Source organism: Pristis pectinata, chromosome 8 (genome assembly GCF_009764475.1).
Source record: "Pristis pectinata isolate sPriPec2 chromosome 8, sPriPec2.1.pri, whole genome shotgun sequence".
In the NCBI taxonomy this organism is placed as follows: domain Eukaryota; kingdom Metazoa; phylum Chordata; class Chondrichthyes; order Rhinopristiformes; family Pristidae; genus Pristis; species Pristis pectinata.
Genome location: NC_067412.1, coordinates 1,134,430 through 1,160,818, shown reverse-complemented (window position 1 = coordinate 1,160,818; position 26,389 = coordinate 1,134,430). Strand labels below are relative to the sequence as shown.

Sequence of the window (26,389 nt, the reverse complement as noted above, 5' to 3'; positions counted from 1 at the left end):
TAACTGCTTATGTTGGCCAATGTTATCACTAACAGCCTGTGGATTCATTCCGGTTCTTGTACTTCACACGTCCCAAGTTGCACCTCTCACGGATAATGAAACCCACACTAGATGAAGCAATGTGCTAGGATTTATTTTCTGCCTGAGATAACAACACAAGGCATTGAATCATTTGCACCAAGTTATATCATTTCCGTGCAAGATGCCAGTAACATCTATGTTTCAGTTGGGGCTTCAGCTGTAAGATATTAAATCTAGAACAAAATAAGCTTTGTACAATACAATGAAAGTGCAAGCACCATGTTGAGTTGTGAAATGGGCTCTGCCTCAGTGTACGAGGCTGCTGTTTACAGTGGTTGATCGGCTGTGTAATACCCTCTACAGAGGCAATGGCACTTTGTACCGAATACAAACTCTCACCCCACTGCTTGCTTTGTTCCCATTGAGATTGGTGTTGACCATCAATCATCAACATTGAACTCGGGGTGTTGGGTGAGCACTGTTCCTCGAATCAGGCCGAATGAGAAAGCCCATTATTCACAAACTGAACGGTAGGGTTTTGTGATCTTGTTGCTGCTGAGCTCACAAGGACCTTTGCCCGAAGATGTTGGAGCTGTTCATTGGATTCCTGTCTCTGTCTTTTCTCCATGTTAGGAAACGTTGGATCTAACGTTCTCCACACAGAATCCACAGGTGGCTGGGGATCCAGTCTTTGTGTTTACTGGATAAACTCATTCATCGGTTATTATCCAGGAGAGCTGCCTGAGCTGGTCATGTTGTACCAAGCCCAGTGAGCGCACTCTGCCAGCTGCGAGGGAGAAGGATGTGCTTTACCCCAGGAGCTCACTGGGGAGAGAGGCTGTGGGGATGCAGATACTGAGACACAAGCAGCACTGGTGAACATGAGCAGACCCAACGAAACATTGACAAGTTACTCTATCCAGGCTCTTTCATTGCCTGGTTAATGAACGATTACAGAATAATAAATATGGGAAAAAAGAAAAATAATTCAAATATGAAAATACTGGAAAGCTTGAGAAGGAAGGTTTATGTTGCTTCTGCTTTGCCCACTTGCCTATTCCTCGGATCAGCAGCAACTGATGGTGTTGCAGGCTGGAGCTGTGGCAGTGATGGTGCCGTCCCTGGAGAGGGCCCACAGTCCTGCAGCACAATCCGGTCAACGCTGTGAGGGGCGAGGGTGTCAAACAGACAGCTGAGCAACCGTTCCACCTGGTTAACACAGAACACAGTAACGAGTGACCTCTCACTCAGAGCCCGAGATACAACAGGGAGCTCTGCTTATCGTGGGGACGGGGTGATGTTTTGTGGTGTAATAGCTGCTGCCTTCAGCGTTCCGCCCAGGGAAGCTGGACTTGTATTTATTTTAAAATCTGATCAGAGAAAGCCACGAGTTAAATTCTCTCCTTTGATTCATTCAGTTTAGCATTTATGCCGCAATTGACAACTCCCCGTCTGGGTCGGGCAGCTGAAGGCCACAAAACACTCCCACCCACAATCCGTATACGCAGCAGAGGCATTTGTTGTTTACACCAGCACGCAGCTTTCAGAAAGAACAGAACAAGAGAAAGTGCACGTGTGTGTGTGTGTGTGTGTGTGTGTGTTATGTGTAAGGAGTTGCCTTCTTGCCAAGTACTTGCCTGCAACTCAGTCCTCGGGTAGATGAAATGTTGCAGGCAATCCTGGAGGTTCAGTTTTTCCCAGTCGAGGCTGAAACACAAACAGTCGATTTGTGACTGTGAAACATTTCAGTTACTGAGGTAAACCGCCGGATTTCTCTACTCCGGAGTGTCTGGGTTTTGAAGAAGGACAGGAAGGGTCAGAAGGGGCTGCCTTGGTTAATGAAAAGAAATTGCATCCACTGGCAATATTTTGCCATGGATCAGTTACATTTTGCGGGGCCTTTTCATTCACTGGGGGTGGGGGTGCAACTGCATCAGTTCTGCCTTGTTTAAGGCTGAGGGGAAATAATCACAAGGGGACCAGTGATTCTGCAGTAAGACTGGAGGGTGCAGCAAATCTCTGGTCAATAGCAGAGTCACAGTCGGAGCAGAGTTCTGAGCACCATCACCGCAGCCAGGCACAGATCCACGAGTCTGGGCGGAAACTCAACCACAGGTATCGACATTTCTGGATTAAAACCAGCAACATCTGCACCTGACGTAACGTTCAATGAGAGAGCCTTGGACCTCAGGCAGCTCCTGTACCGAGAGGAACAATCAATGTTTCACTCAATGACCTGATTAACTTTGCTGGTGTTTCTTCCCACTTCCATCAGGCACAGCCTCTCCCCATCTCTCCATCCATTTGTAAAGGAACTAAAAGCTAAAATTCAGAAGGATCAGGAGCTAAAGGTGTGACAGGTTTACTCACCTATTCAGCAGTGGACCAAAGCAGCAGACCCCGTTATCTCTCTCCAGAGCCAGTATCAGACAGGGGCCACTCGTCAGCAGCTCGCACTGGAGAAAGATCAGGACTATAAATACATGGAATGACACCCATAGCTGCCCCAGCAGCACAACCTACCCCACACATTCCTCAACCCCCGAAACAGAGAGATGGGAAGTAAACCTTTCTGGGTCACAGTAATTACCTTGTATCGGGAACTACCCAACCACACATTGCCTGTTCCAGTTACCACCAATCTCCTGGCCAAGGATGGACTTCCCTCCACTTGATGACTTGAGTTTGAGTGCACTCTCAGAGCAGCAACGAACAGCAAAGATCATTTAATGATACAATACAGTGTAAACTCTGAAAACCAGCTAGAGTAATTAACACAAGAAGTAAAAGGACAGAGAAAGGGAGGGAGAAAGAATTAGAAGATTAGACCTTCCAGACAAAGCAAACTACACAAGAAGGCTGAGAGGTGAGCTGCCCAGGTTTTTGAATTGTTTTTTTTAAGAGCAGGAGCGGAGCAGAGCATTTCCACATGGAGCAGGGAAAACTAGAGGCCACCTACATGAGGTGGGCACCAAGAGATCAATCAGGAATTCAGGAGAAATCTCTTGCCCTGAGAGCAGGATCATGTGGAACTCACTCCCACTCACAGTGGTTAGTGAGGATACACCCAAGGAGAGGCTACAAAAGCAGGAGGGGGCAGAAGGATACACTGACTGAGCTGGACCGTGCTAGTGTGGACCGGCTGGTTCGTGTAGCTTGTCTCTACTCTGTTACACCCAGGTTATAATGGTGTATGCAGCAGTGATGAGAAACACAATGGAAATAATAGTTCTACAAAGCTCCCCTCCACCACGGAAACTGCAGGATTTCCTTCAGTTAATTCCCTGTCCCCTTACACATTGATGTAGGATTAGTGTAAAAGAGTGGTTGATGGTCAATGTGGATTCAGTGGGACAAAGAGCCTGTTTCTGTGCTGTCTTTATGACTGGACCTAGGAATTTGGATGGATACTGCTGCTTTTGTCAGCGATGTGTCTCAGCTTCGATTTCTCCCCAACCCCCAAAGTGGAATATGATTGTAACCAGATCTGGGTCAAATCATGCCACTACAGAAATTCACCTGGGTACTTCCAGTCGGGACTCACCTGTGTGTAAATCCCACATCAGACCTGCATGGCATGGCATCATTTCCCTTGTGACACTGACTTGAACTTTGCTGCAAAAACACTAGGTCTTCAGAGGTCTGGACTGGGACCTCAGGTATCACCCAGCTTTTATTGCTCAGCCATCTTCTCGACTCCCCAACTACCCCCACCCCCCTCCACAACATACCCCTCCTGAGCAGGATCCTTGCCAACCCAACTCAAGACACCAACCAGCCAATATGGACACTGCTTCTTCCTCACCCACCCCAGACCTGTCCCCAATCCTGGAGGGCAACTTTTCAGACCAAACCTAAAGCTTGTAGCAACAAACAATCTGTTGGAAGAACTCAGTGGGTCGAGCAGCATCTGTTGGGGGAAAGAATTGTCAATGTTAGGGGTCAAAAACCCAAAACGTCAACAATTCCTTCCCTCCCCACAGATACCGGTCGACCTGCTGAGTTCCTCCAGACTGTCTGTTGCTCCAGATTCCAGCATCTTGCAATCTCTGGTGTCTCCCTAAAGCTTCTAGCAGTGGGCCTGCTGTTTTGACCATCTGCTGCACATTTTGGGGTGCTTCGAATTTCTAGGCATGAATGGCTCACTACCTGCCCACAGACCCTGTGCACTGCCTACAGTTTTCTGAACACTAATTGCAATGGAGCCCAAGTTCAGAATACAAAATGTCCCTGAGAGCATACAAGGGAGGCTTACCGTGGCCGAGATACTGTCCACGGCGATGAGCTTTGCCACGTGCTGAGCCTGCAACTGGTCCAGGATGCTCATCCTTGACCCCGTCACCTGGAACCCACAGCTCCCCAGCTGGTCCAACACTTCAATGTAGGGTGGGTGGTGGCACCTTCTGATGAGGGGAGAGGCCAGCAGCACGCACATGGTCTGTCGCAGAGCTCTGGGCATCAGCAGGTCTGTCCGACAGAGGGAAAGAGAAGCCCAGGCTTTATACCTGATGCAATTGGCAGGAAATTCATTTCAAGTATAAGGTTCCAACACCTGAGACCTGGCCTACAAACATCATGAGAGGTACACGTGTGATCCCCAGGAGAGAGCCTTGCATCACTCTCAGCGTCTGGTAGCATTACCAGGGAGCAGGTTAGAGCATCAAGTGGATTGTTCGCTCGGACCCTATGATGCTGGGTGGAGTTGTTACTGAGGGTGGGCGGCAGTAGCGGCTGGGATTGTCACTGCCGTGCATGGTTTGAGGTTGGGCGACTGCTGTAATACTGATTGCTGAGCACAGCATCCATAACCTATGTACAGGCAGTAGGCAATCAGTGGAAGTTTGTAGTCCGTGCTCATCCAGGTTCCAGAGGCTTTGTTAAATATACCTTGCTGTTGGTTCCCACTGGGTGCTCCGGAATCCAAATGAGTGAGGGCTACAGACTTGACCAACTTGCGTCTTGGTGGGAACTCCAGGCTAATGAGCCAGTCTTTTGCATTACTGCCAATCTGTGAACCAAAATGAGAGAGAGAGTCATGCATTAAAATGACAGTGAAGTTAAAGGAGCTGCACTCATACCCTTATCATCTCTGTGACCTGCTCTAGCTCTGCAACAGCAATATTTCTGCACTCCTCCAGATCTCTAGATAACTGTGCCTTCAGTTGTCGAGGCCTTAGGCTGTGGACACCCCTCCCTAATCCTTTCCCTCTCTCTCCTCCTTGTCATTTCTTAAAACCTACCTTGTTTGACCAAGATTTCAGTCATTTTATCCAATATCCCATCACACGTTTGTTGTCGGATTTTGTTTGATTACCCTGTGTGGGACGTTTTGCTGCATTAGTGGTGCCCTGTAAACACAGGCTGTTGATGTGCTGCTGCAAACCCTGTGGTCCCACACTGATGAGATGTTGCTTTGCTGATTCCACCTCATTTAGCTGTCACAAGACAATTAGAATCAGAGAAAATTTATAAGCGGAAGGTGGCCATTTGTCCCATGGGATCTGTGCCGATCAGAAAGGAGCTCAGTGTAACCTTGACCCCAGTGCCGAATAATCAGGAGGGCTGTCAGTCCCCATCCTGCATGCCCCACCTGGAGTCTGCCTGTGTCTCAACAGAGAAAAGTGGCATGGGCATCAGATTCCAGGTTGGTTTGGGGAAGCTGCCTTTACGGAGGCTGTTTATAAGCCAAGCTGTTGGGCGGCAGGTATCCAGTGACTTTGCTTAAAGCAGCAGGTTGGCAGATGTGGTAGGTGTAGAGTTGTGTAAAAGGGGTCAAGTGAATCAGGAGCAGCAGTAGGCTGTTCCCCCTTTCAATGTCATGGCTGATCACATTGTTATCGCAACTCCACCTTCCCTCCTGCCCACAGTAACATTTCACCCCCTCACTTATCAACAGTCTAAATTCTTCATTCAAAATATTAAAGATTCTTGTTTCTTCTGCCCTTTGAAGAAGAGACTTCCAAAGAGCCATGACCTCTGAGAGAACAATATTCACCTTGTTTCTGTCCTAAATGGGCAAACATTTTCAGTTAGCTTCCCCACGCCTCTGCCCTGCCAGGTACAGGGGGAGCACATTCACCATCAACTCAGTGAAGAAGCTGAAAACTGCAGGGAGATGTGGCTGTGGTCTAGGTTCCTTGGTGGACTCACACATGCACCATTAAGATCAAATGCATCTCTGCTGATGTGACTGGTTACTACACAAGGGCCAGAACGTGGGAACGCCAGCCTACAAATACTCTCAGCCTACCTGTACAAGCTCAGAAAAATGAGCCGTCATTTCCCATCATTTACAGTATGAAGTGTCACACTGAGTTACACAGGCCATGACCCAGCAGTTGAACGTAACATATACAGACATCCCAATGTACAATGGGGCATGTGTGGAGAAATGCCCGGATTTACCTTCTCAGCCTTCATCATTTGTGACTCCTCGCAGCAAATTCCTTCAGGAAAAAATGCCCTCACATCCCGGACTGCATTTGCAAAGCATGAGGAACCTGTAAGGAAAGAGTCAGATACGAGTTAGGAGCAGGAGCAGGCTCCTCAGCACCTTGTCTCCTCCCCCATTCAATAAAACCGTGGCTGATCCCATTGTAATTTCACATCTGCATTCTGTAGCAGTTCACCCACTGGCTACCTATCTACGTCATCCTTCGAAACATCCTCCACACATCCGTCGATCCAGACCCCTCAGGGTCTTGTATGTTTCAATCAAGTGCCCTGGAACTCTCCTAAACTGCATTGGACACAAGCTCCACTGTCTGACCTTTCCCTCAAGTCAACCTGCCCATTCCAGGTGTTACCGAAGGCAGGAGCAGCAGAAAGCCCTTCGGTCAATCCTGGCCGATGATCCAAATTCAGTCCCCAATCCTGCTTTCCCCCCCATATCCCTTGATCCCTTCACCTCTTTAGTCATTACTGATAGATCTAACTCCTTGAACGCATTTAATGATTTGGCCTCAGCTGCCTTCTGTGGTAGAGACTTTTACTCAACTCATTCCTAAATAGCCTACCCCATATTCTTAGGCTACGATCCCCATTTCTGGATACCCCACCTTCCCCTTTCCTAATCTATCACCATTCCGATAATATTCTGCCTTCCTGTTTTTGCCACAAAAGTGAATAACCACATATTTATCCACATTTCACTGCATCTGCCACACATTCGCCAACTCCCTCAACCTATCCATCTCACACTGGAGTCTCTGCACCCTCCTCACAGCCCCACTCCCAGCCAGCGCAGTGTCATCTACATACCTGGTGATATTACACTTAATTCCCTCATCTGAATCATTCATCTATATTGTGAACAGCTGGGGTCCAAGCAGTGAGCTCTGTGGTGTCCCACGAGTGACTGCCTGCCACTCAGTGAAGGACCTGCTAATCCCTCCCTTTTGTTTCCTGTGTACCAACCAGCTCTTTATCCACATCAGTCATTCTGCACATTAGTCTCTTATCCGGGACCTTGTTGAAAGCCCTCTGAATGTCCACATGCACCACATCCACTGGATTCCACCCCCCCCCCCCACCCCCATCCGATCTACTAGCTACAGTCTCCAAAATTTTAAGGAAATTTGTTGAACATGTTCTCCCTGTCACATCCTGTCGCTCCTCTCCAAACAAAAGTAATGGGCTCCAGCATTCCCCCCACCACTGACGTCAGGGTAACTGGTCTCTAATTCCGTTTTCTCTCTCCCTTGTTGGATAGTGGGGTTACATTAACCACCCTCCAATCAATAGGAGCTGATCCGGAGTGGAAAGAATGATGGAAGATGACACAATGCATCCACTGTTTCTAGGGTTACTTCCTTATGTACTCTGGGATACACGAGTGAGGTAGGTCAGCTGGTTGAGTGATGTCACAACAACAATCTTGCTCTCAACATCAGCAAGACCAAGGAATTGACTGTGGACTTCAGGAAGCAGAAGTACACACACCAGTCCTCATAGGGCTCAGTGGTGGAAAGGATGAGCAGCTTCAAGTTCCTGGGTGTCAACATCTCTGAGGATCTATTCTGGGTCCAACACATCGATACAATCACAAGGAAGGCACACCAGCAGCTCTGCTTCATTAGGAGTTTGAGGAGACTTGGTATGTCACCAAAGGCTATTACATATTTCTATAGATGTGCAGTGGAGAGCATCCTGACTGATTGCATCACTGCCTGGAATGGATCCAATGAGCAGGATCGCAAGAGGCTGCAGAGGGTTGTAGACTCAGCCAGCTCCATCACAGGCACAACCCTCCCCACCATTAAGGACATCTTCAAGAGGCGGTGCCTCAAGAAGGTGGCATCCATCACTGAGGATCCTCACCACCCAGGACATGCCCTCTTCTCATTACTACCATCGGGGAGGAGGTACAGGAGCCTGAAGATCCACACTCAATGATTCAGGAATAGCTTCTTCCCCTCTGCCATCAGATTTCTGAATGGTCCGTGAACCCACGAACACTCCCTCGTTATTCCTTTTCTTACACTATTTATTTATTTTTGTAATTATGGTACCTTTATATCCGCACGGTACTGCTGCTGCAAAACAACACATTTCACAACATACAAGTCAGTGATAATAAATCTGATTCTGATCAAGACCTGGGATTTATTGGCCTTCAATCCTATCGATTTCCCCAACACCAATTTCCTACTAATACTGATTTCCTTCAGTTTTCCCCTCTCACTTGACCCAGGTTCCCTGAGATTTCTGAGATTGTTTGTGTCCTTCATTTTGAAGACAGAACCAAAATGTTTCTTCAGTTACTGTGATTTTTACATTCCCCATTATAAATTCCCCTGTTTCTGACTGTAAGGGGCACCTTTGTCTTCACTGATCATTCTCTCTTTATGTATCTCTAGAGTTTTTTGTTAAGCTACTCTAGTGCTTTATTTTCTCCTTTTAATTAATCCTTCAGTCCTCCTGAGTTCTAAACTGTTCCCAGTCCCCAGGTTTGCTGTTTTGTCTCCTCCTTGGATCTAACAGCATCCATACTTTCCTTACTTGCCACAGTTGAGCCATCCCTCCTACTATAGTGGCAGACAGGAATGAAAAATTGTTGTAGTTCATTCAGGCGCTCCCTAAACATCTGTCATTGCTGATCTACCACCAAACCCTCATGTAATGTTCCCCAATCTAAGCCAACTCTCACCTCGCACCATCTGTTTCTTTGCTTTAGGTACAGGACACCAATCTCAGAACCACCCTCCATCCTTATAAAGAATTCTATCATATTTAGTAGCTCCTCCCCAAGGGCCCTCTCACAACTGCTAATTAATCCTTTCTCATTACACAATGCACGGTTTAAGGCGGCCAGCTCTCGAGCTGGTTCCTCGATGTACTAGTCAAATAAACCCTCTCTGAACTGCATTAACGTCCTTCCTTAAGTAAGGAGACAAATCCCATACACACCATGTGGTCTCACCAATGCCCTATATAGCTGCAACATAACCCCATGCTTTTGTATTTATTTCCCCAGCGATAACCAATAACGTTCATCCATGCCTGAATTAATTGCCGCGCCTGCATTCTTGCCTTTGGTGGATCGTGACTAGCTGATCCCGCCGCACTCTCTCATCATTTCAATGATACACTTCACTTTCATTTTCTCTGACAAAACAGACAACTTCACATTTCCCACATTAGACTCCATTTGCCAGATCTTTGCTCACTCATTTAACCTCTCCCTAAACCTTTGTAGCCTCCTTACATTGGCTTCACAATTTACTTTCCTACCAATCTTTATGTCATCAGTAAACTTAGCAAACATACCTTTGTGCCTACATTCAAATCAGTTCTGCAAAGCCCCATAAACATACACAATACTAATCACTTAGGTGCCATCTCTAGTCCTTCATCGAGGGGGTTCCCAGTTAGGAGCTGCTGCATTTATATAAGCAGCTAATCGTGTGTCATACTACGACCACAGGCTTCAACCATGGTAGCATTGACCTTATCCTGGCACAGCCTGTGGGTGTGTGGTAGGGCTCTCACTTTCCAACCGAGTGTCAGACAATATCCCAACAGCACGGTGGCACGGCAGTTAGTGCTGCTGCCTCTCAGTCCCAGGAGCCCAGATTCAATCCCCACCTCTGGGATTGTCCCCGTGGACTGCGCAGATTCCCTGTGTGATCACACGGTCCCCCATGGACGCTCTGCTTTCCTCTCACATGCCAAAGACCAGCTGGTCAGTGAATGACTACTTGATGTAGGCAGGTGGCAGATGGGAGTTGATGGACGTGTGCAAGAGTACAGGGAAGTAAGGGGGGGGGGGAACGGGACAGGTGGATTGCTTTTCTGGGAGCCAGCATGTCCAGCCTGCTGAGTGACAACCTGTCCCATTAGTGACAACAGCCGTGTCTAATGGACCATCAGACCGACTGGTCAGCTGGAAGTTTTCCTGCGTTGTCTCAGATTGTGCAATGTGCACAGAAGTGGAAGTGAGGCTGTAACTAATGTCACAACTGCTTCCTAAATGACAGATGCACAGTTTACTTGTTCATGCATTGCACTCATTGAGCTGAAGGGTCTCGTGACTTACCATAGAAACCATTGTGGACCAAGTCTGTACCCCAGTGACCCCGCCAAAGGAACTGGTTCAGGCTTCTGGCCTTTTGGGGATCTTCAGGGCCAAGCAAGTCAAGCAGCTTTTTCACAGCATTATCTCGTTGAAGACACAGAACGACTGAAGGACCAGAGATCAGGGAATCAATGCTGGATTGCACTAGTTCTGGTTCCTGGAAGCACAGTTCAGTTAGAGACGTAGAAGCATGTAGCACAGAACAGGCCCTTCAGCCAGACCGGTCCACCAAGGTGCCCATCCAAGCTCATCCCATTTCCCCATGTTTGGCCGATATCCCTCTAAACCTTTCCCATCCACGTACCTGTCCAAGTGCCTTTTATTGCAGGTCATTGAAAGACTATCCGGCAGGCGTCAGTACTGAGCCGTGGAGCGTGAATCACAAAATGTACCAGTATAGAGGCATGAAAGAGTTAATTCCAACCAACATACAGATATTGTACACAAACTACTTGTTGTTGCAGTTGAATGTATTGTTTGCTCTGACGGTCAACATGACTCCGTTATCTCTCAGACTAGTACAGCAGTGCAGGAGTGCTCACTGTGCAAGGTGTTGCCTTCTGAAAGGGATGTGAGGAGACCTCTTCTGCCTAAAGGACATGGAAGATGCCACACAATATTTGAAGAGCAGTGCCCTGACCATCACTCACACTTCAACAGGAGAAAACAGGAAATGCAGGAGGAATCTGCTTCACTGCACGTGTGCTAAATAAATACCAGGAACTGATGAGCACAGCCCACCCCACAGCCACCGCCAACCCCAAACTGCCACCACTGATCCCACACTTTTGTCGGGGAATAGGAGCAGCAATGAAGTGAGGAGGTCAGAGAGAGGAGCTGAGGCAGAATAATGCCAAAAGCTTGGGGCTCTGCTCCAGTCTTTGGGAAGGCAGTATAGCCCAATCAGTGGAGATCTGGGGTGGCAGATTCAGACATGAGAAGACACAAAAGATGGAACTGGGGTTGTGGTTTTACACATGAAAGCTTTGAGTACAAAGCGGGGCATCTCCCCCACATTAGGCAGCACCTGGAATATCACGAGTCCCTCTGTCGTCATCTCGTCATTGGAAGGAGGACTGACAGACACCATAACCAGCAAGATTCAAGATACAAGGGCAACTTGACTGCCTAACCAACTGTGCTGACTGGAGGGTGGAGGCAAGGATTATGCACATCGTTAGCGGAAAAACTGGATCCACTTCTGCTACAGAGAGGAGACACAGAGACTGTAGATGCTAGAATCTGGAGCAACAAATAATCTTTTGGAGGAGGGCCCTAATGCAGGGTTTCGACCCAAAATGTTGATAATTCCTTTCCCCCACAGATGCTGCTTGACCTGCTGAGCTCCTCCAGCAGATTGTTTGTTCCTCCTGCTACAAAGTGCATTGCCTGACAGTTTAAGGAGTTTGTAACCACATAACTGTACTTGCCCTCAGTCAAATGGAGCACTTCCATTGGGAAATACAGAGAAGCTCCAGAGATTTGTATCAATTAGGTCATCGTGAAAGCAAACTCCCTCAGCTGAACATACCTGCCGAATGCTGTGCGGAGTCAGGAGTGAAGCTCTCTCCATGTCCAAGGTGACAAGTTTCAACCCAACAACACGGAAGTGCTCTAGATCCAGTTTACGGAGTATCTTGGGGAGATGATTTGACCACATGGAGGGTTTGATAACCAGTACTGTTAACAAAGGCTGGGGTCCTGCAACAAGGTGGAGCACGATCATGGATGTGTCACCAAATATAATAATGGTACCTCATTAGCTTAGAAGTTGAGTGTTAGTCTTGAGCAGGAGTTAGTTTGGCTACACAGGTCCATAACTCCCTGAAAGTGGTAACTCAAGTAGATAGGGCGGTAAAGGTGCATGGCATTGAGTATAAAAGTCAGGAGGTTATGTTGCAGCTGTATAAAACTTTGGTTAGGTCACATCTGAGTACTGTGTGCAGTTCTGGTCACCACACTATAGGAAAGATGTGATTGCACTGGGGAGGGTACAGAGGAGATTCACCAGGATGTTGTGTGGACTGGAGGACTTTAGTTATGGGGAGAGATTGGACAAGCTGGGCTTGTTTTCCCTGGAGCGAAGGAGGTTGAGGGGTGACCTGATAGAGTTACATAAAATTCTGAGAGACATGGATAGGGTAGATGGTTATTCTTTTAGGGGTATTAAAAAAACAAGAGGTTTAAGGTGAGAGGAAGGAGTTTTAAAGGGGATCCATGAGGAAATTGTACATATATTTTATTTTACACAGAGTGGGTGATATCTGGACTGTGCTGCCAGTAGAGGTAGTGGAATCAGATACAGTCATCATGCTTTAAGAGGCATTTAGAAGGTAGTTAAACAGGCAGGGCAGAGAGGATACAGACCTAATGTGGGCACATCAGATTAGTGTAGATGGGCAAAGAGGTCAGTAGGGACAGAGTGGGCCAAAGGGCCTGTTTCTGCACTTCATGACTCTGATGGTGTGACCCCTTTTATTGCTGATTCCATTAGTGCTCTTGTTGCTGGGATCACATCATGAACACTAGGTGAGGCACCAGTGTAATATGTCAAGTCGGAGAGTGCTGGTCTGTTCCTCGATCTTACGCTGAACTTCACTGGAACAGTGTGGGAGGTCAGAGTGAGGGTGGGGTGGAACATTAAAGTGACAGGGACAGTGAGCAGTGTGAGAAAGTTGGGAGAAGGAGAGTCTGCAGATGGACTAAATGGGCAAATACTTGGCAGATGAAGTACGGTGTGGAGAAAAGCGAGATTATCCACTTTCGTCAGAATACAAAAGCAGGATATTGTTTAAGTAGAGAGAAGCTGCAGAATGCTGAAAAAACTATAAATACTGGAAACACTCAGCAGAACCTAACAAAGGGTCTTTGACTGGAAACATTAACTGTTTCTCTCTCCACAGATGCTGCCTGACCTGCTAAGTGTTTCCGGCATTTTATGGGTAAAGACAAAGAAGATGTTTCAGATTCCCAGCAGATGCAGCTTTCTTCATTTTGGTTTGTTGGTGAGACAATTTCTGGAGTACTGCAGACAATTTTGCTCTCCTTATTCAGGGAGGGAATTACTTGCATTGGATGTAATTCAGAGAAGGTTCACCAGGTTGATTCCCAGGATGGAGAGCTTATCTAATGAGCAGAATGTCCTACTACATTCGTTGGAGCTTAGAAGAATGAGATTGGGCTGGATGGGCTGTTTCCGTGCTGCATAACTCTATGGGAGGTGATCTTATTCAACCACATATGATTCTGAAGGAGTTGCCTGGGGAAGGATGGAGGGGACACACCACCTTGTGGGACGATGTAGAACAAAGGGGTGTATTTTAAAATGGGCATTAAGAGGAATTTTTTCTCTCAGAGGATCGTGAACTTTTGTAATCCTCCATGAAAGAAAGTTATGGAGACTACATCACTCAATATATTCCAGAATGAGAATCAAATCTTTGGACCATAGGGTCAAGGGTTATGGGGAACAGGCAAGAAAGTGGAGGTGGGGCCAAGATCAGAACAACGATGACCTTGCAGCATAGCTGAGCAGGCCTGAGTGCCATATGGTCTACTGTTACTATGTCTTTTGTGTGTATGTGAATTGTTGGTGTGTAAATACGTATGTATTCTCAAAGGCAAGAAATACAGACACTCATCACTTACCAAGAAGCATGTAGCTGAAGATGGACTCCACGTCGACAGTTTCGGCTTCATTACCTGAAACAGAATGCAGAACAGTAACGGATCGGCTGGAGACACAGGACACTGCAGATGTTGGAACCTTGAGCAATAAACTATCTGCTGGAGGAGCTCAGCAGGTCGAGCAGCGTCTGTGGGAGCTCTGCTGCGATGCGATGTGTTTCATACAAGAGATAAAAATGCACCATGAACTATAGTTTCAGTATGTTGCCCACAGTGAATAAAAGGTGAGGTATTCTAGCTGTTATCAACTTCCCTTATCCAGTGACCCGGGCAATTTGAGCCACAGTCAGCAATTTGTATCTGTTGTATTTCCAGGGATCATTACTGTTATCATGTGAAACCAGTACTCTCTTGCCCATGGTGGTGATACTTACCCGAGACAGTGATCCCTGACCTCAGAGAGGGAGACAGGTACTTCAGGAGAGGCCGTGCGCTCGGATCTGTGAAGAGTACAGTGGGCAATGTGAGTTGTGCATCAATAAAAAGTGGGCATATGGTCTAATTCACTGCAACCTCTTCTGTTACCGCACCACTAATCCTCCACACCCAACACCAATGGAGTTCAGCAAAGCTCCTCATCAACAAGTCCCACGTACAAGACCCTGTGACAGGGCTTTGTAGATGCCAAAAACATCAGCTGAGAGGTACACCATCAGCTATCCAAGTCGTTATGAAGACTTCATCCCAGCAATGACCCAGGGCTCCAATATTCCTTCCCAGTCACTGAAACTAAACTGTGGCAAAACTGTGTATCAGTTTATTTCTTATTTTACATCTGCCCACAAAGTTTATCACTGAGAAACATTATTAAAGTAACAGACTGAGATTAACGAGGCAACACACAATCTGCTGGGGGAGGAACTCAGTGGGTCAAGCAGCATCTGTGAGGGGGAAAGGAATTGTCGACATTTCAGGTGGAAACCCTGCATCAGGACTTAGAGTGATAGAGTCACAGAGCAATACAGCATGGATACAGGCCCTTCGGCCCAACCAGTCCATCCCGACCACAGTGCCATAGAACCATAGAACAATACAGCACAACACAGGCCCTTCGGCCCACCATGATGTGCCGACCTTCAAACCACTCCTAAGACTATCTAATCCCTTCCTCCCACATATCCCTCTATCTTATCCATATGCTTATCTAACAATATCTTGAACTTGACCAACATATCAGCCTCCACCACCACCCCAGGCAGCACATTCCATGCACCAACCACTCTCTGGGTGAAAAATCTCCCTCTGATGTCTCCCATGAACTTTCCCCCCATTACCTTAAAGCCATGTCCTCTTTATTGAGCATTGGTGCCCTGGGAAAGAGGCACTGGCTGTCCACTCTATCTATTCCTCTTAATATTTTGTACACCTCTGTCATGTCTCCCCTCATCCTCCTTCTCTCCAAACAGTAAAACCCTAGCTCCTTTAGTCTCTACTCATAATCCATACTCTCTAATCCAGGCAGCATCCTGGTAAATCTCCTCTGCACCCTTTCCAACGCCTCCACATCCTTCCTATAATGAGGCGACCAGAACTGGACACAGTACTCTAAATGTGGTCTAACCAGAGTTTTGTAAAGCTGCATCGTCACTTCACGGCTCTTAAACTAGATCCCACGACTTATGAAAGCAAACATCCCATAAGCTGTCTTAACTACCCTATCCACCTGTGAGGCAACTTTCAGTGATCTGGGGAGGACATGAACCCCCAGATCCCTCTGCTCCTCTACACTGCCCAGAATCCTGCCATTTACCTTGTACTCCGCCTTGGAGTTTGTCCTTCCAAAGTGTACCACCTCACACTTCTCCGGATTGAACTCCATCTGCCACTTGTCAGCCCAGCTCTGCATCCTATCAATGTCCCTCTGTAAGCTTCGACAGCCCTCCACACTATCCACAACACCACCAATCTTTGTGTCATCTGCAAACTTGCTAACCCAGCCTTCCACCCCCTCATCTAAGTCATTAATAAATATCACAAAAAGTAGAGGTCCCAGAACCGATCCCTGTGGGACACCACTAGTCACAGCCCTCCAATATGAATACACTCCCTCCACCACAACCCTCTGCTTTCTGCAGGCAAGCCAGTTCTGAATCCACACAGCCAAGCTTCCTTGGATCCCTTGGCCTCTGACCTTCTGAAGAAGCCTACCATGTGGAGCCTTGTCAAACACCTTACTAAAATCCATGTAGACCACATCTACTGCACTACCCTCATCAATCTTCCTGGTCACCTCCTCAAAGAACCCTATCAGGCTAGTGAGGTAAGATCTTCCCTTCACAAATCCATGCTGGCTGTCCCTAATCAGTCCATGATTCTCTAAATGATCATAGCTCCTATCTCTTAGAATTTCTAGCTGCTTGCCCACCACAGACTGGTCTGTAATTCCCTGGACTATCCCTACTACCTTTTCTGAATAAGGGAACAACATTTGCCACCCTCCAATCCTCCGGTACCATCCCCGTGGACAATGAGGACTCAAAGATCCTAGCCATCGGTTCAGCAATCTCCTCCCTCACCTCCCGAAGCAGCCTGGGGAATATTCCATCAGGCCCCGGGGACTTATCTGTCCTAATATTTTCTAACAGCTCCAACACATTCTCTCTCTTGATATCTGCATACTCTAGAACATTACCTTCACCAACACTGTCCTCAGCATCATCAAGACCCCTCTCCTTGGTGAATACTGAAGAGAAGTATTCATTGAGAACCTCACCCACTTCCAGAGCTTCAGGCACATCCTGCCACCTTTGTCTCTAATCGGACCTACCTTTACTCTAGCCATCTTTCTGCTCTTCACGTACGAGAAAAAAGCCTTGGGATTCTCCTTCACCCTAATCGCCAAAGCCTCTTCATGTCCCCTTCTCGCTCTCCTCAGCCCCTTCTTAAGTTCCTTCCTTGCTACTCTATATTCCTCACGAGCCCCGTCTGATCCTTGCTGCTTACACCTTATGTATTTGCCGCCTTCTTCCTACCCAGCTAGTCCCAATTCCCTGCGTTTGGCCCAAATCCCTCCAGGCCTCTCCCCTCCATGTCCCTATCCAAGTGCTTCTTAAATGACACTGTTGTACCTGCCTCACCCACTTCCTCTGGCAGCTCGTTCCATGGGAAGTGGTTGAGGCAGGTACAATAGTACCCGAGGGAGGTACATAGACTTAATCAGGACACAGCAATTAATGGGGACAATTCCCTGGTTGCCTTAGATGCTCTACTCATGTGACACTAGGCAGAGATTTCAATAAAAGTGCAAGTGATGGTACAGATGCTCCTTTTCATTTTCTGATACACAGCAAATAACAAGAAAATCCCCATTTATTTGTAACCCTGCCATCAGCACACACACAGATGTAAACAACATTCAGGAACAGAGATAAGTAATACTGATCCGGTGTCAGATCAAGTCTGAAGATTGCAACATGCTGTGCTGTTCTACCATGCTGGTCATTGTTCTTGATGGCCGAGCATTGGCTCAGTTAACCTTCCCTGAAGGGGCTCGGATAACCTTCCCTGAAGAAAGGGCTCGGATAACCTTCCCCGAAGAAAAGCCCACTATTTCCGGTATTTTCTGAGTTGATTACAGAAGGGGGTTGCAAGTTATTAGCATCACACTTTCCCCAGTAACTCGTGTGGTAAAGTGCTTGCAGTGCTGTGTACTCCTCTACTGCACAGTCAGGTATCAGTCCACTCTTTGGTCATGGAGTCGATTTTAATTCAGATTTATGACTTGTAGTCTGCTGCACAGTTAACCAAGTTAATTTATAATGAAACCTGCTCGACTAACATCAGGACACATATAAAGCCAACTGCAACCTGACCTTGCCATCATATCAATCAAGGTCACAAAGATTGTGATCAAGGTTATTTTACATTGTATTGCATTTTATAAAAACACTAATTTGTGCTTTGCTCAAGTCAGATTTATTGCTTGCATTGGTTCCAGCTCATCCATCCATTGTGGCTAATCTCAACTTAAATTGGAAAAGTACTGACGTACTGACACATGCTGGTGCTGCCTGGATCACCAGGAGCAGAGGCTGCTCTTTGATGCAAATACCAGGAGATTCCATTATGGAGAGCTCAACTTCACAATGATAGACTCCCAGTTTCAACACCTAATGAATCAGAAGCTCTGTGGAGGTGTGCGCCTCTACATTTCTACAGTCCATCTAATACCTTGAACTGCTGTGACTGGATGGGAAAGAAACTGTACGCCAAAGGAAATGGACTCGCCGTTACCTGTCGGCAGATTCCATCACCGATACCCATTCATGACTCAGACTGTGTGTCAAACAACTGGAAACTCAGACCAACCCTGACTCGTTAAGCAATTTTAATCTAAAAGTAATTTCTCCATTTCTGGCTCCAACCAGCAGAATTCAGAGGTTGAGGCACAAGCTTGGTTCAACACCTTCCACTGTCATGGCAGCACACCACAATTGGCAGGGAAGTGATGACTGAGATCTGGGAGTGATATCTGGAATAGGCTGGTGGTCTGATGAGGAAAGGTTGGATAGTTTAAGCTTTCATCTGCTGGAGTCTCAAAGAGTGAGAGACTACTTGATCGAAACATGAAAGGTCCTGAGAGTTCTTGACAGAGTAGATATGGATAAGATGCTTTTTCTTGTGGCAGAATATAGTGCTATGGGTAGCTGTTTACAGTAAGGAGCTGTCCACTTAAGAGATGGTGAAATTTTCTTCTCACAAATGATTGAAAATCTTTGGAACTCTCTTTCCCAAAGGCAGTGGAAGCAGATTCTGAAGGAAGAGGTAGACCGATTCTTGATAACAACGGGGTTACCAAAGATAGATGGGGTTGCAGAGTTGAGGTTGCATTCAGAGCAACTGTAGGGGCAGGCTGGAGGGGCAAAGTGGCCTTGTCCTGCTCCAAATTTTTATGTTCATATGTAGGTGTGCCTGTATGTCACAGACACAGGATTTGTAGTGTGGAGGTTGGAAGCAGTACACATAATTCAAAGTCAGCCCTTAACCCTGCACAACTCCTGTCACCTCTGAGACCATGACTAAGGGTACCAAAGGTAATTTCATACCAGGTCTACTTTTTTTTAAAAAAATATACATAGAGTTTCTTCCCATCTCTGTGCCAAAGAAGATGTTTCTGATCACTGGGGGAGATCTTGCTCACCTGCGAGATGAACTGTGCACCATACCTGATATCAGTTCCTTGTCAGTGAAGCACAAAGCAGCTTGTCTGAAGGCCAGCTCTGGGGTTGGTGACATCACTTTCTCCAGGTTGTCAATGTTTTCCTTGAGCAGACTGCCCCTGACTTTGGTTGCAGTGAGGATTGCAGCCAATGCATCGAAGGCATCTACACGCCGTAGCACACACACTAGTGCTGGACTGGATACAAGGCAGTCGATGCTTTCCTGCCAATGTCTATCGCCCACCTCGTACGGGGTCAGCTCCTTGGCCTGGCTTCGGCTCAGATGTGGCAGCCATTTCAACCCCAGTAGCTCAAAGCCTCCATTCACCTTACTGTCACCTAAGGAAGGAATGACAGGTTAGAGGTATCTTCCATCACCCACACCTCACACAGGACAACCTGTACTGCCAGCCAAACTGACCAAAAGACTCAGGATACCTGACACTGGCTCAAAACAAAGGCACAGCCACAAAGCACGCTGCGCAAACCATGCCCCTGTTCAGTTTGGTTGGCCTATTCTCAGACCATTTAAGTTGCATCTAACTCCTTCACATCCACTCCTGTGCACCAGCTGTGACAGTCCCTCCACCACCCTCAGCAGTGACTTTAGCCCGGGTTTGGTTGAATTTGTGTCCTGATGAGTGGAGCTTGACACCACATATTACTTCACAAGGGCAGCCTGCAGAAACCTCCACTACATGTCCCACTTAGCCTCTTCCACCTTGAAAGCCTCGTCTCCTCCAGAGTCAACGACTCCAACTTTGTGCTTGCTGACTTATCTCCCACTCCATCCTCTGTAAACTCCAACACCCTCACCCTGACCCCATCAGCCACTACACCTGTCCTCACCGCTCTCCTCTGGCCAGCTCTCCAGCTTCCTGTATATTAAAGTTAACATTTTCTTTCTCATCTTTAAATTGCACAAATAGCCCCATCAGTCCATCAGTGTCCTCTCCAAATCCTATTGCCTCAGTATTTTCCATCCCTTGGACTGACTTACACATCTATCATCACTCCTTCCCTGGTAGCAGTGTGTTCAGATCTGGCTCACCCAGCCCTGCTCCCTGCAACTCACCACCGAAGACCACGATCTTCTTTACAAGTAACTTTTGGAACAAGCCTTTGCTCACTTCTCCCACTTAAGAGTCCTAGAGTCACATAGCACGGAAACGGGCCCTTCAGCCCAACTCGTCATTGCCGACCAAGTTGCCTTCCTGAACTGGTCGCATCTGCCCATGTTTAGCCCATATCCCTCTAAGTCTTTCCTATCCACATACCTGTCCAAGTGTCTTTTAAATGTTGTAATTGTACCCGTCCCTACCACTTCCTCCAGCACCTCGCACCCCCTCTGTGAGAAAATCCTGTGCCTCCTCGGTCAAACAACAGTCTTTTTCACATTATTTCTTTGAACTTTGGGGAATTCTTCCCATCGGAGGTTCTAAAGTGTGGTAAGCGACCTCACCTGACAGGCTGTGCAATGTGTTTGACACAGGGCGTAGGAGGTCCCGCAGGCAGCTCCCAGCAGTCCTCATGGCACTGCGCCCCGTTAGCGTGAGAACAACGACTTGCTCGAGTTCGGGGTTGGACACGAAGCTATGTTTGTACAGTGCGTCCAGGGTCAGATTGGCAGCCTGGGGCACGGTACTGAGAGCTCCTCCTACACACAGGCAGAAAGCAAATCCATCAGCTCACTGCACTACACAAAGATACGCACGGGTGCTTTGCACTTTCACAGTTTTGGCATGAACTGAAGCATTCTACAATGCAATTACAAAGTCATCCAAACGGAAACCAGTAGCACTGGACCAGACCACTACTACTGGCGGTGGTTCCCCCTCAACAAGTGGTTTTCCCACTCACTGTCCATTGAAAATCCATACCTAAAGCCTGCAGCATTTTATCAGCGTAGGGAGCCACATGGAAACAGGATGGAATCTCAAACTCAGCATCAGGGAGAGGCCTGCTGCGCACATCTCCGATTAACCCCTGTTCTGCCAGCTCATCCGCCAACCCTATAGTAGGATAGAAACATAAAGTGAATACAATGTAGAATGGAGCTTGGTATGTGAATATCCATTAGAATCCAGACTAACCCGCAAATGTACAGGAATCTGTAGTTCAGTTAGGTCCCAATTTTGGCGCAAAACCTCGAACGACAGTTTTCAAACAACAAGTGAAATATTCCAAGCACTGTACCTTTCAGTAAGCTTGCAACCTGGTGACTTGCATTTTCTTTCCTCATCTGCATCAAGAAGCAAGGATAGGGTAGCTCAGTAGGAGGAGGGCCAAGAGCCGACTTGTGAGAATTCGGGGGTCCAAAGCAACCTGTTCTACAAAACAGTGGGATCTGCAATGGCAATGGAAATTTCCTGAGCAATTCTGATGCATGTTGGTGTGTTCATTCAGCATTCCACAGTCCAATCAGTACATCATCACCAGACATACTCCATTACCCTGCACTCACTCCTTACTGGCCACCTCCTCTCACTGAGGTTCCATCTCAAATCCCTTGCACTCGTGAGGTCTCATCCCATGACTTTATAATGATGGGGTTCCATTTTATGGTCTCTGAATTCAGAATTGTTTGAATGTTTGTTAAACTTTCCTTTAAAAGGTGCAGTAAGTCAAAGGCCCTTCTGCTGACCCTTGTACACCTTCGTGCAGTCTGTTACATTATTCCTGTGTGAAACCTTTCTGCAATGTTGTGCTGCCCGTTCCCAAACACCAGCCATCTGTGTGTACCATTGAGGGCACAGCAAGAACAACTTCTGGTGAACCTACATTTGCCAAAAGTTCTATCCTAGCATGCCTGGAGAAATCATGAGGATTTTTAAAGCAACTTAAAGAAACAGGCTGTAAGCTTGAAGAACCTGCAAGAAAAGTCATTTTCCTTCACAAATCCCAAGGTCCCTCTGATCATCAACATTTCTTGTGCCCGACCAGTTACTGTGCAAGTCCTGCCCTGGTTTGTCTTGCCAAAGTGCAACACCTTGCATCTATCAGAGTTAAACTCCATCGACCATTCCTCTGCCCACTGGCCCAATTGATCAAGATCCCATTGTAGTCCTTGGATTCTTGGAGCAGCTGCAGGTTATTCTGGAGAGGGTGGGTGAACAGTCACTTCAAAGGCAGTAATCTCATGATTACTCCCAGTGCCTCGAGCTGGTAAGAGTAGAAATAGGAAGATATATTGGATGAATACGCATCTGGAGAATGGTGTGTTAGGAGGGATTCAGATTGGGGCCAGTTCTGGGGCGAGGGGGACCCAAACAAATTGGATGGATTACACCTGGGCACAAGTGGGACCAATAAGATAAGATAAGATCTTTATTAGTCACATGTACATCAAAACACACAGTGAAATGCATCTTCTGCGCAGTGTTCTGGGTGCAGCCCGCAAGTGTCGCCACGCTTCCGGCACCAACATAGCATGCCCACAACTTCCTAACCCGTACGCCTTTGGAATGTGGGAGGAAACCGGAGCACCCGGAGGAGACCCACACAGACACAGGGAGAACGTACAAACTCCTTACAGACAGCGGCCGGAGTTGAAACTGGGTCGCTGGCTCTGTAAAGCGTCACACTAACCACTACGCTACCACGCCTGCCACTGTCCAATGTCCAATACAGAACCAATGTCCTGCGGCTGGCAGTTATGGGGGGGGGGGGGGGGGTGCAGGGGAGGGGTGAATGAAGTGGGAGAGGAAGTTGAGCTGGGAGGCAGGGGGAGAGGAACAAGGAGAGAAATAAAAGACAGGAAAGGAAGCAGCAAATGTGGAAGGCAGAAAAAACAAGAGCAAGAGGCGAATTTGGTGCATTGCAAAATATAGCGAAGAGGGCTTTGATGTGAGGAAGTCTGCAGGCACTGTGAAATAAGGTGGATAAATTAATAGCAAAAATAGATACAAACTTCCGATATTGCTGCTATTACAGAGAAAAGACTCCAAGATGGGAACTGATGTATTCAATATTAAGGAAGGACAGGCAAAAAGGGAGAGGAGGTGGTGTGGTGCTGTTAGTCAAGAGGAAGCCAATGGTGAGATGGGCATTGGCTCAGGAAATCATAATGCAAATAGGTGAAGCTTAGAAGGGCAGAGCGGCAGAAAACATGGGTGAGGTTCGTCTGTAGGCCCCAAATAGTAGTGATGTAGCAGATGGAATTAAACAGGAAATTAGAGATGCATGTAGAAAGAGTACCATTGTATTCATGGGTAAGTTTAATCCATTTATAGATTGGCCAAAACCAAATCAGGAATATTACTATGGAATAGGAATTCCTGGAGTGTAAAGATGATGGTTTTTTCGAGAAATATATTGAGAGACTGACTATTCTGAGGTGGGTATTGTGCAATGAGAAAGTAGCAACAAGCCTGCTGCAGGTGTCCTTCAGGGAAGAGCAGCCACAACACAATAGATTCTTCAGTAAAATGGAAACAAGGGCCCCGAATCTGACCAAAAGAAACTATGAAGGTAAAAGATATGATAGATTGGGGAACTTTACTCAATGGGTAGGCAGTGGACAGGCAATGGATAATATAGATCTAGAGGGAGGAACTAAAGGAAATCAGTATTAATAAATTAATAGTGCAAGGGAAATAAATAGGGCTAAAGTCTGACTAATCAGTAGGGTCTGATAATCTGCATCCCAGGGTACCAGAGGAAGTGGCCCTGGAGATAGTGGATGTGGACATTCTCTCTTTTCCCTTCTCCCATGGGGTAGAAGATACAAAAGCTTGAGAGCAAGAACCACCAGGCTCAACAAGCTTCTATCCCACTGTTATCAGATGCTTCAAAGGATCTCTCACACACTAAAACATGAACTCATGGTCCCCAGTCTACCTCGTCGTGGCCCTTGCACTTTATTTGTCTACCGTTACTGCACTTTCTCTGTAACCGTAACATTATATTCTGCATTCTGCTTTACCCTTTTTTACCCCCTTGGTGTACTTGTGTATGGAATGATCTGTCTGGATGGTATGCAGACAAGAGCTTTTCACTGTATCTTGGTACCTGTGACCATAATAAACCAATACCTACAGACTGGAGGAAGGCAAACATAACTCCACTCTTTAACAAAGGAAGAAGGGGTAAAACAGGGAACTACAGAGCAGTTAGCCTAACATCAGAAGACAGAAAATCCGAAGATGTAGTAACAGAATGCGTGGAAAGTGTTAATGGGATTGGACAAGGACGTGGTGGGTTTGTGAAAGGGAATTTTGTGAGGATGTAGCTGGTAGAACTGGAGAACCAGTGATGTGATGCATTTGATAAGGTCCCACCTACGAGGTTAGTGTGAGAATGAAAGAGCAAAGGATTGAGGTAATAAATAAAGTACCTCCAAGTACGCAGGTGACAGAAAGCTGGGTGGGAAGGTGAGATGCGAGGAGGATGCAAAGAGGTTCCAACATGATTTAAACAAGTTGGATGGGATGAGTGGAGAAATGCATGGCAACGGTAGTTTATTCTGGATGAATGTGAGATGATCCACTTTAATTCTAGGAACAGAAAGACATTATCTGAATGGTGATAGGATGGGAAAAAGGTGTAACAAGTCCTGGCTCTCCTTGTATAAAGGTCACTGAAAGCAAGTGCCTCAGTGTGGCAAGGTTTGTTGGCCTTCATGGTGAAACACTGGAGTACAGGACCAAGGATGTCTTGCTGCAGTTGGACAGAACTCCATCCGGCTTTGTGTGCTGTTTTGGTCTCCTTATCTGAGGACGGATGATTTTGCCACGGAGGGAGTACAGCAAAGGTTCATTGAACTGATTCCTGGGATGGCAGGACTGACTTATGAGGAGAGGTCGAGTCGGTTGGGCTTACATTCACTGGAGTGTTGAAGAATGAGGCACACCTTCAAAATTCTAACAGGACTAGATACAGATGTTACCGGTGTAAGGAGAGTCCAGCACCAGCTGTCAGATCCTCAGGATACCAGGTTTGCCATTTACAACTGAGATCAGGTGAAATTTCTTCACCCAGTGGAGTCATTACGTACACTCAAGAGGTTGGCAGATAAATCTCCTAATAGTAAAGGGACCAAGGGACATGGGAGAAGGTGGGAGCAGAATACTTGGGTGAACGATTAGCTATTGAATGGTGGAGCAGGCCCAGAGCACCAGATAACCTACTCCTGCTCTGTTTTCGTGTTGATTTCCGGGGTGAGTTACCCCCGAGTCAGAGTTGGAGCTAATTACATGAGGCGACAATTAGAGTGAGGAGCTAAAAGCCGTGTAAAATTGTTAGAGCAGAAGGCTGCAGTAGTGTGGCAATGCCTGCTATGTAACCCCCATCATTGTTTTGTGCTGCTGTGAGTTCTGGCTAGTTTTACGTCAACTGGATGGGTTCAGGCTGAACACAGGTAACGGGCCATCAGAGAGGACTACCTACAACCTGACTCTGACTCTTCCAAGCAACATCTATTTGCACAAACTCATTCCCTGCCTTTCAAACAACTTCTTATCCAAGCTATTAAACCTCCTCCAGCTGAATGCCTGAATGTTTTCTATCAGACTTCTTCATGATACATTAAACAAGCTTTAAGGGAAATAGGCACCAGATCTATCACATTGGACAGGTTCTTTTCTACCCAGACTTGCTCTCCTTGATTATCTAATGCCCCGGAACAAATAGCAATCAGTTCCAAACATGTTGCATCGTTCTGTGAGATCATCACCAATCTGTACCTCAATGTTATCATCTCTCCCTGGAACAACTTGCACTGCACCATTTTGGTGTGACCTCTGACATTTTCTTGGCATGGTATTATCCCTGACCTTCTGCTGACCTGCCACACGCTTGTGCTATGATTTCTGACCTTCTCCCACTGGGTTTTACCTGATCACTTGCAATCCCCAGGATCTTAGCTCGTTTTTCAGACAAGCGAAGGCGTTTCATACCCTGCAGAATGAATCCTCGCCTGATACACACGGATATTATGTCCCCATAG

The 26,389-nt window shown here is 46.9% G+C and overlaps 1 protein-coding gene across 3 annotated transcripts; it reads right to left on the bottom strand.

Annotated features, from left to right (window-relative positions):
- Window positions 1–135: 135 nt before the first annotated feature.
- Window positions 136–26,389, bottom strand: LOC127573897 (dynein axonemal assembly factor 8). 3 transcript variants are annotated; one of them, XM_052022461.1, is made up of 15 exons: window positions 26,278–26,389; window positions 21,640–21,790; window positions 21,324–21,455; window positions 20,906–21,100; window positions 19,450–19,782; window positions 14,659–14,724; window positions 14,246–14,299; window positions 12,129–12,298; window positions 10,559–10,754; window positions 6,427–6,521; window positions 4,909–5,029; window positions 4,277–4,488; window positions 2,392–2,477; window positions 1,659–1,728; window positions 136–1,230 (listed from the first exon to the last, which is right to left on the bottom strand). In XM_052022461.1, the coding sequence occupies exons 1-15, from the start codon at window positions 26,335–26,337 to the stop codon at window positions 1,048–1,050; spliced, it is 2,124 nt and encodes a 707-aa protein (XP_051878421.1). In that variant the 5' UTR covers window positions 26,338–26,389; the 3' UTR covers window positions 136–1,047. The 3 variants fall into 3 exon arrangements, with proteins under 3 accessions (XP_051878421.1, XP_051878422.1, XP_051878423.1); XM_052022462.1 differs by lacking the exon at window positions 14,659–14,724; XM_052022463.1 differs by lacking the exons at window positions 21,640–21,790; window positions 26,278–26,389 and adding an exon at window positions 21,537–21,627.

Coding starts and splice junctions, on each gene's coding strand:
- LOC127573897 (XM_052022461.1), bottom strand. CDS start 26,337: ATGAAACGCCTTCGCTTGTCTGAAAAACGAGCTAAGATCCTGGGGATT. Junction 21,101..21,323: donor TAAAATGCTGCAGGCTTTAG/GTATGGATTTTC, acceptor GCCTGTGTGTAG/GAGGAGCTCTCAGTACCGTG. Junction 6,522..10,558: donor GGTCCACAATGGTTTCTATG/GTAAGTCACGAG, acceptor CTTTCCTTACAG/GTTCCTCATGCTTTGCAAAT.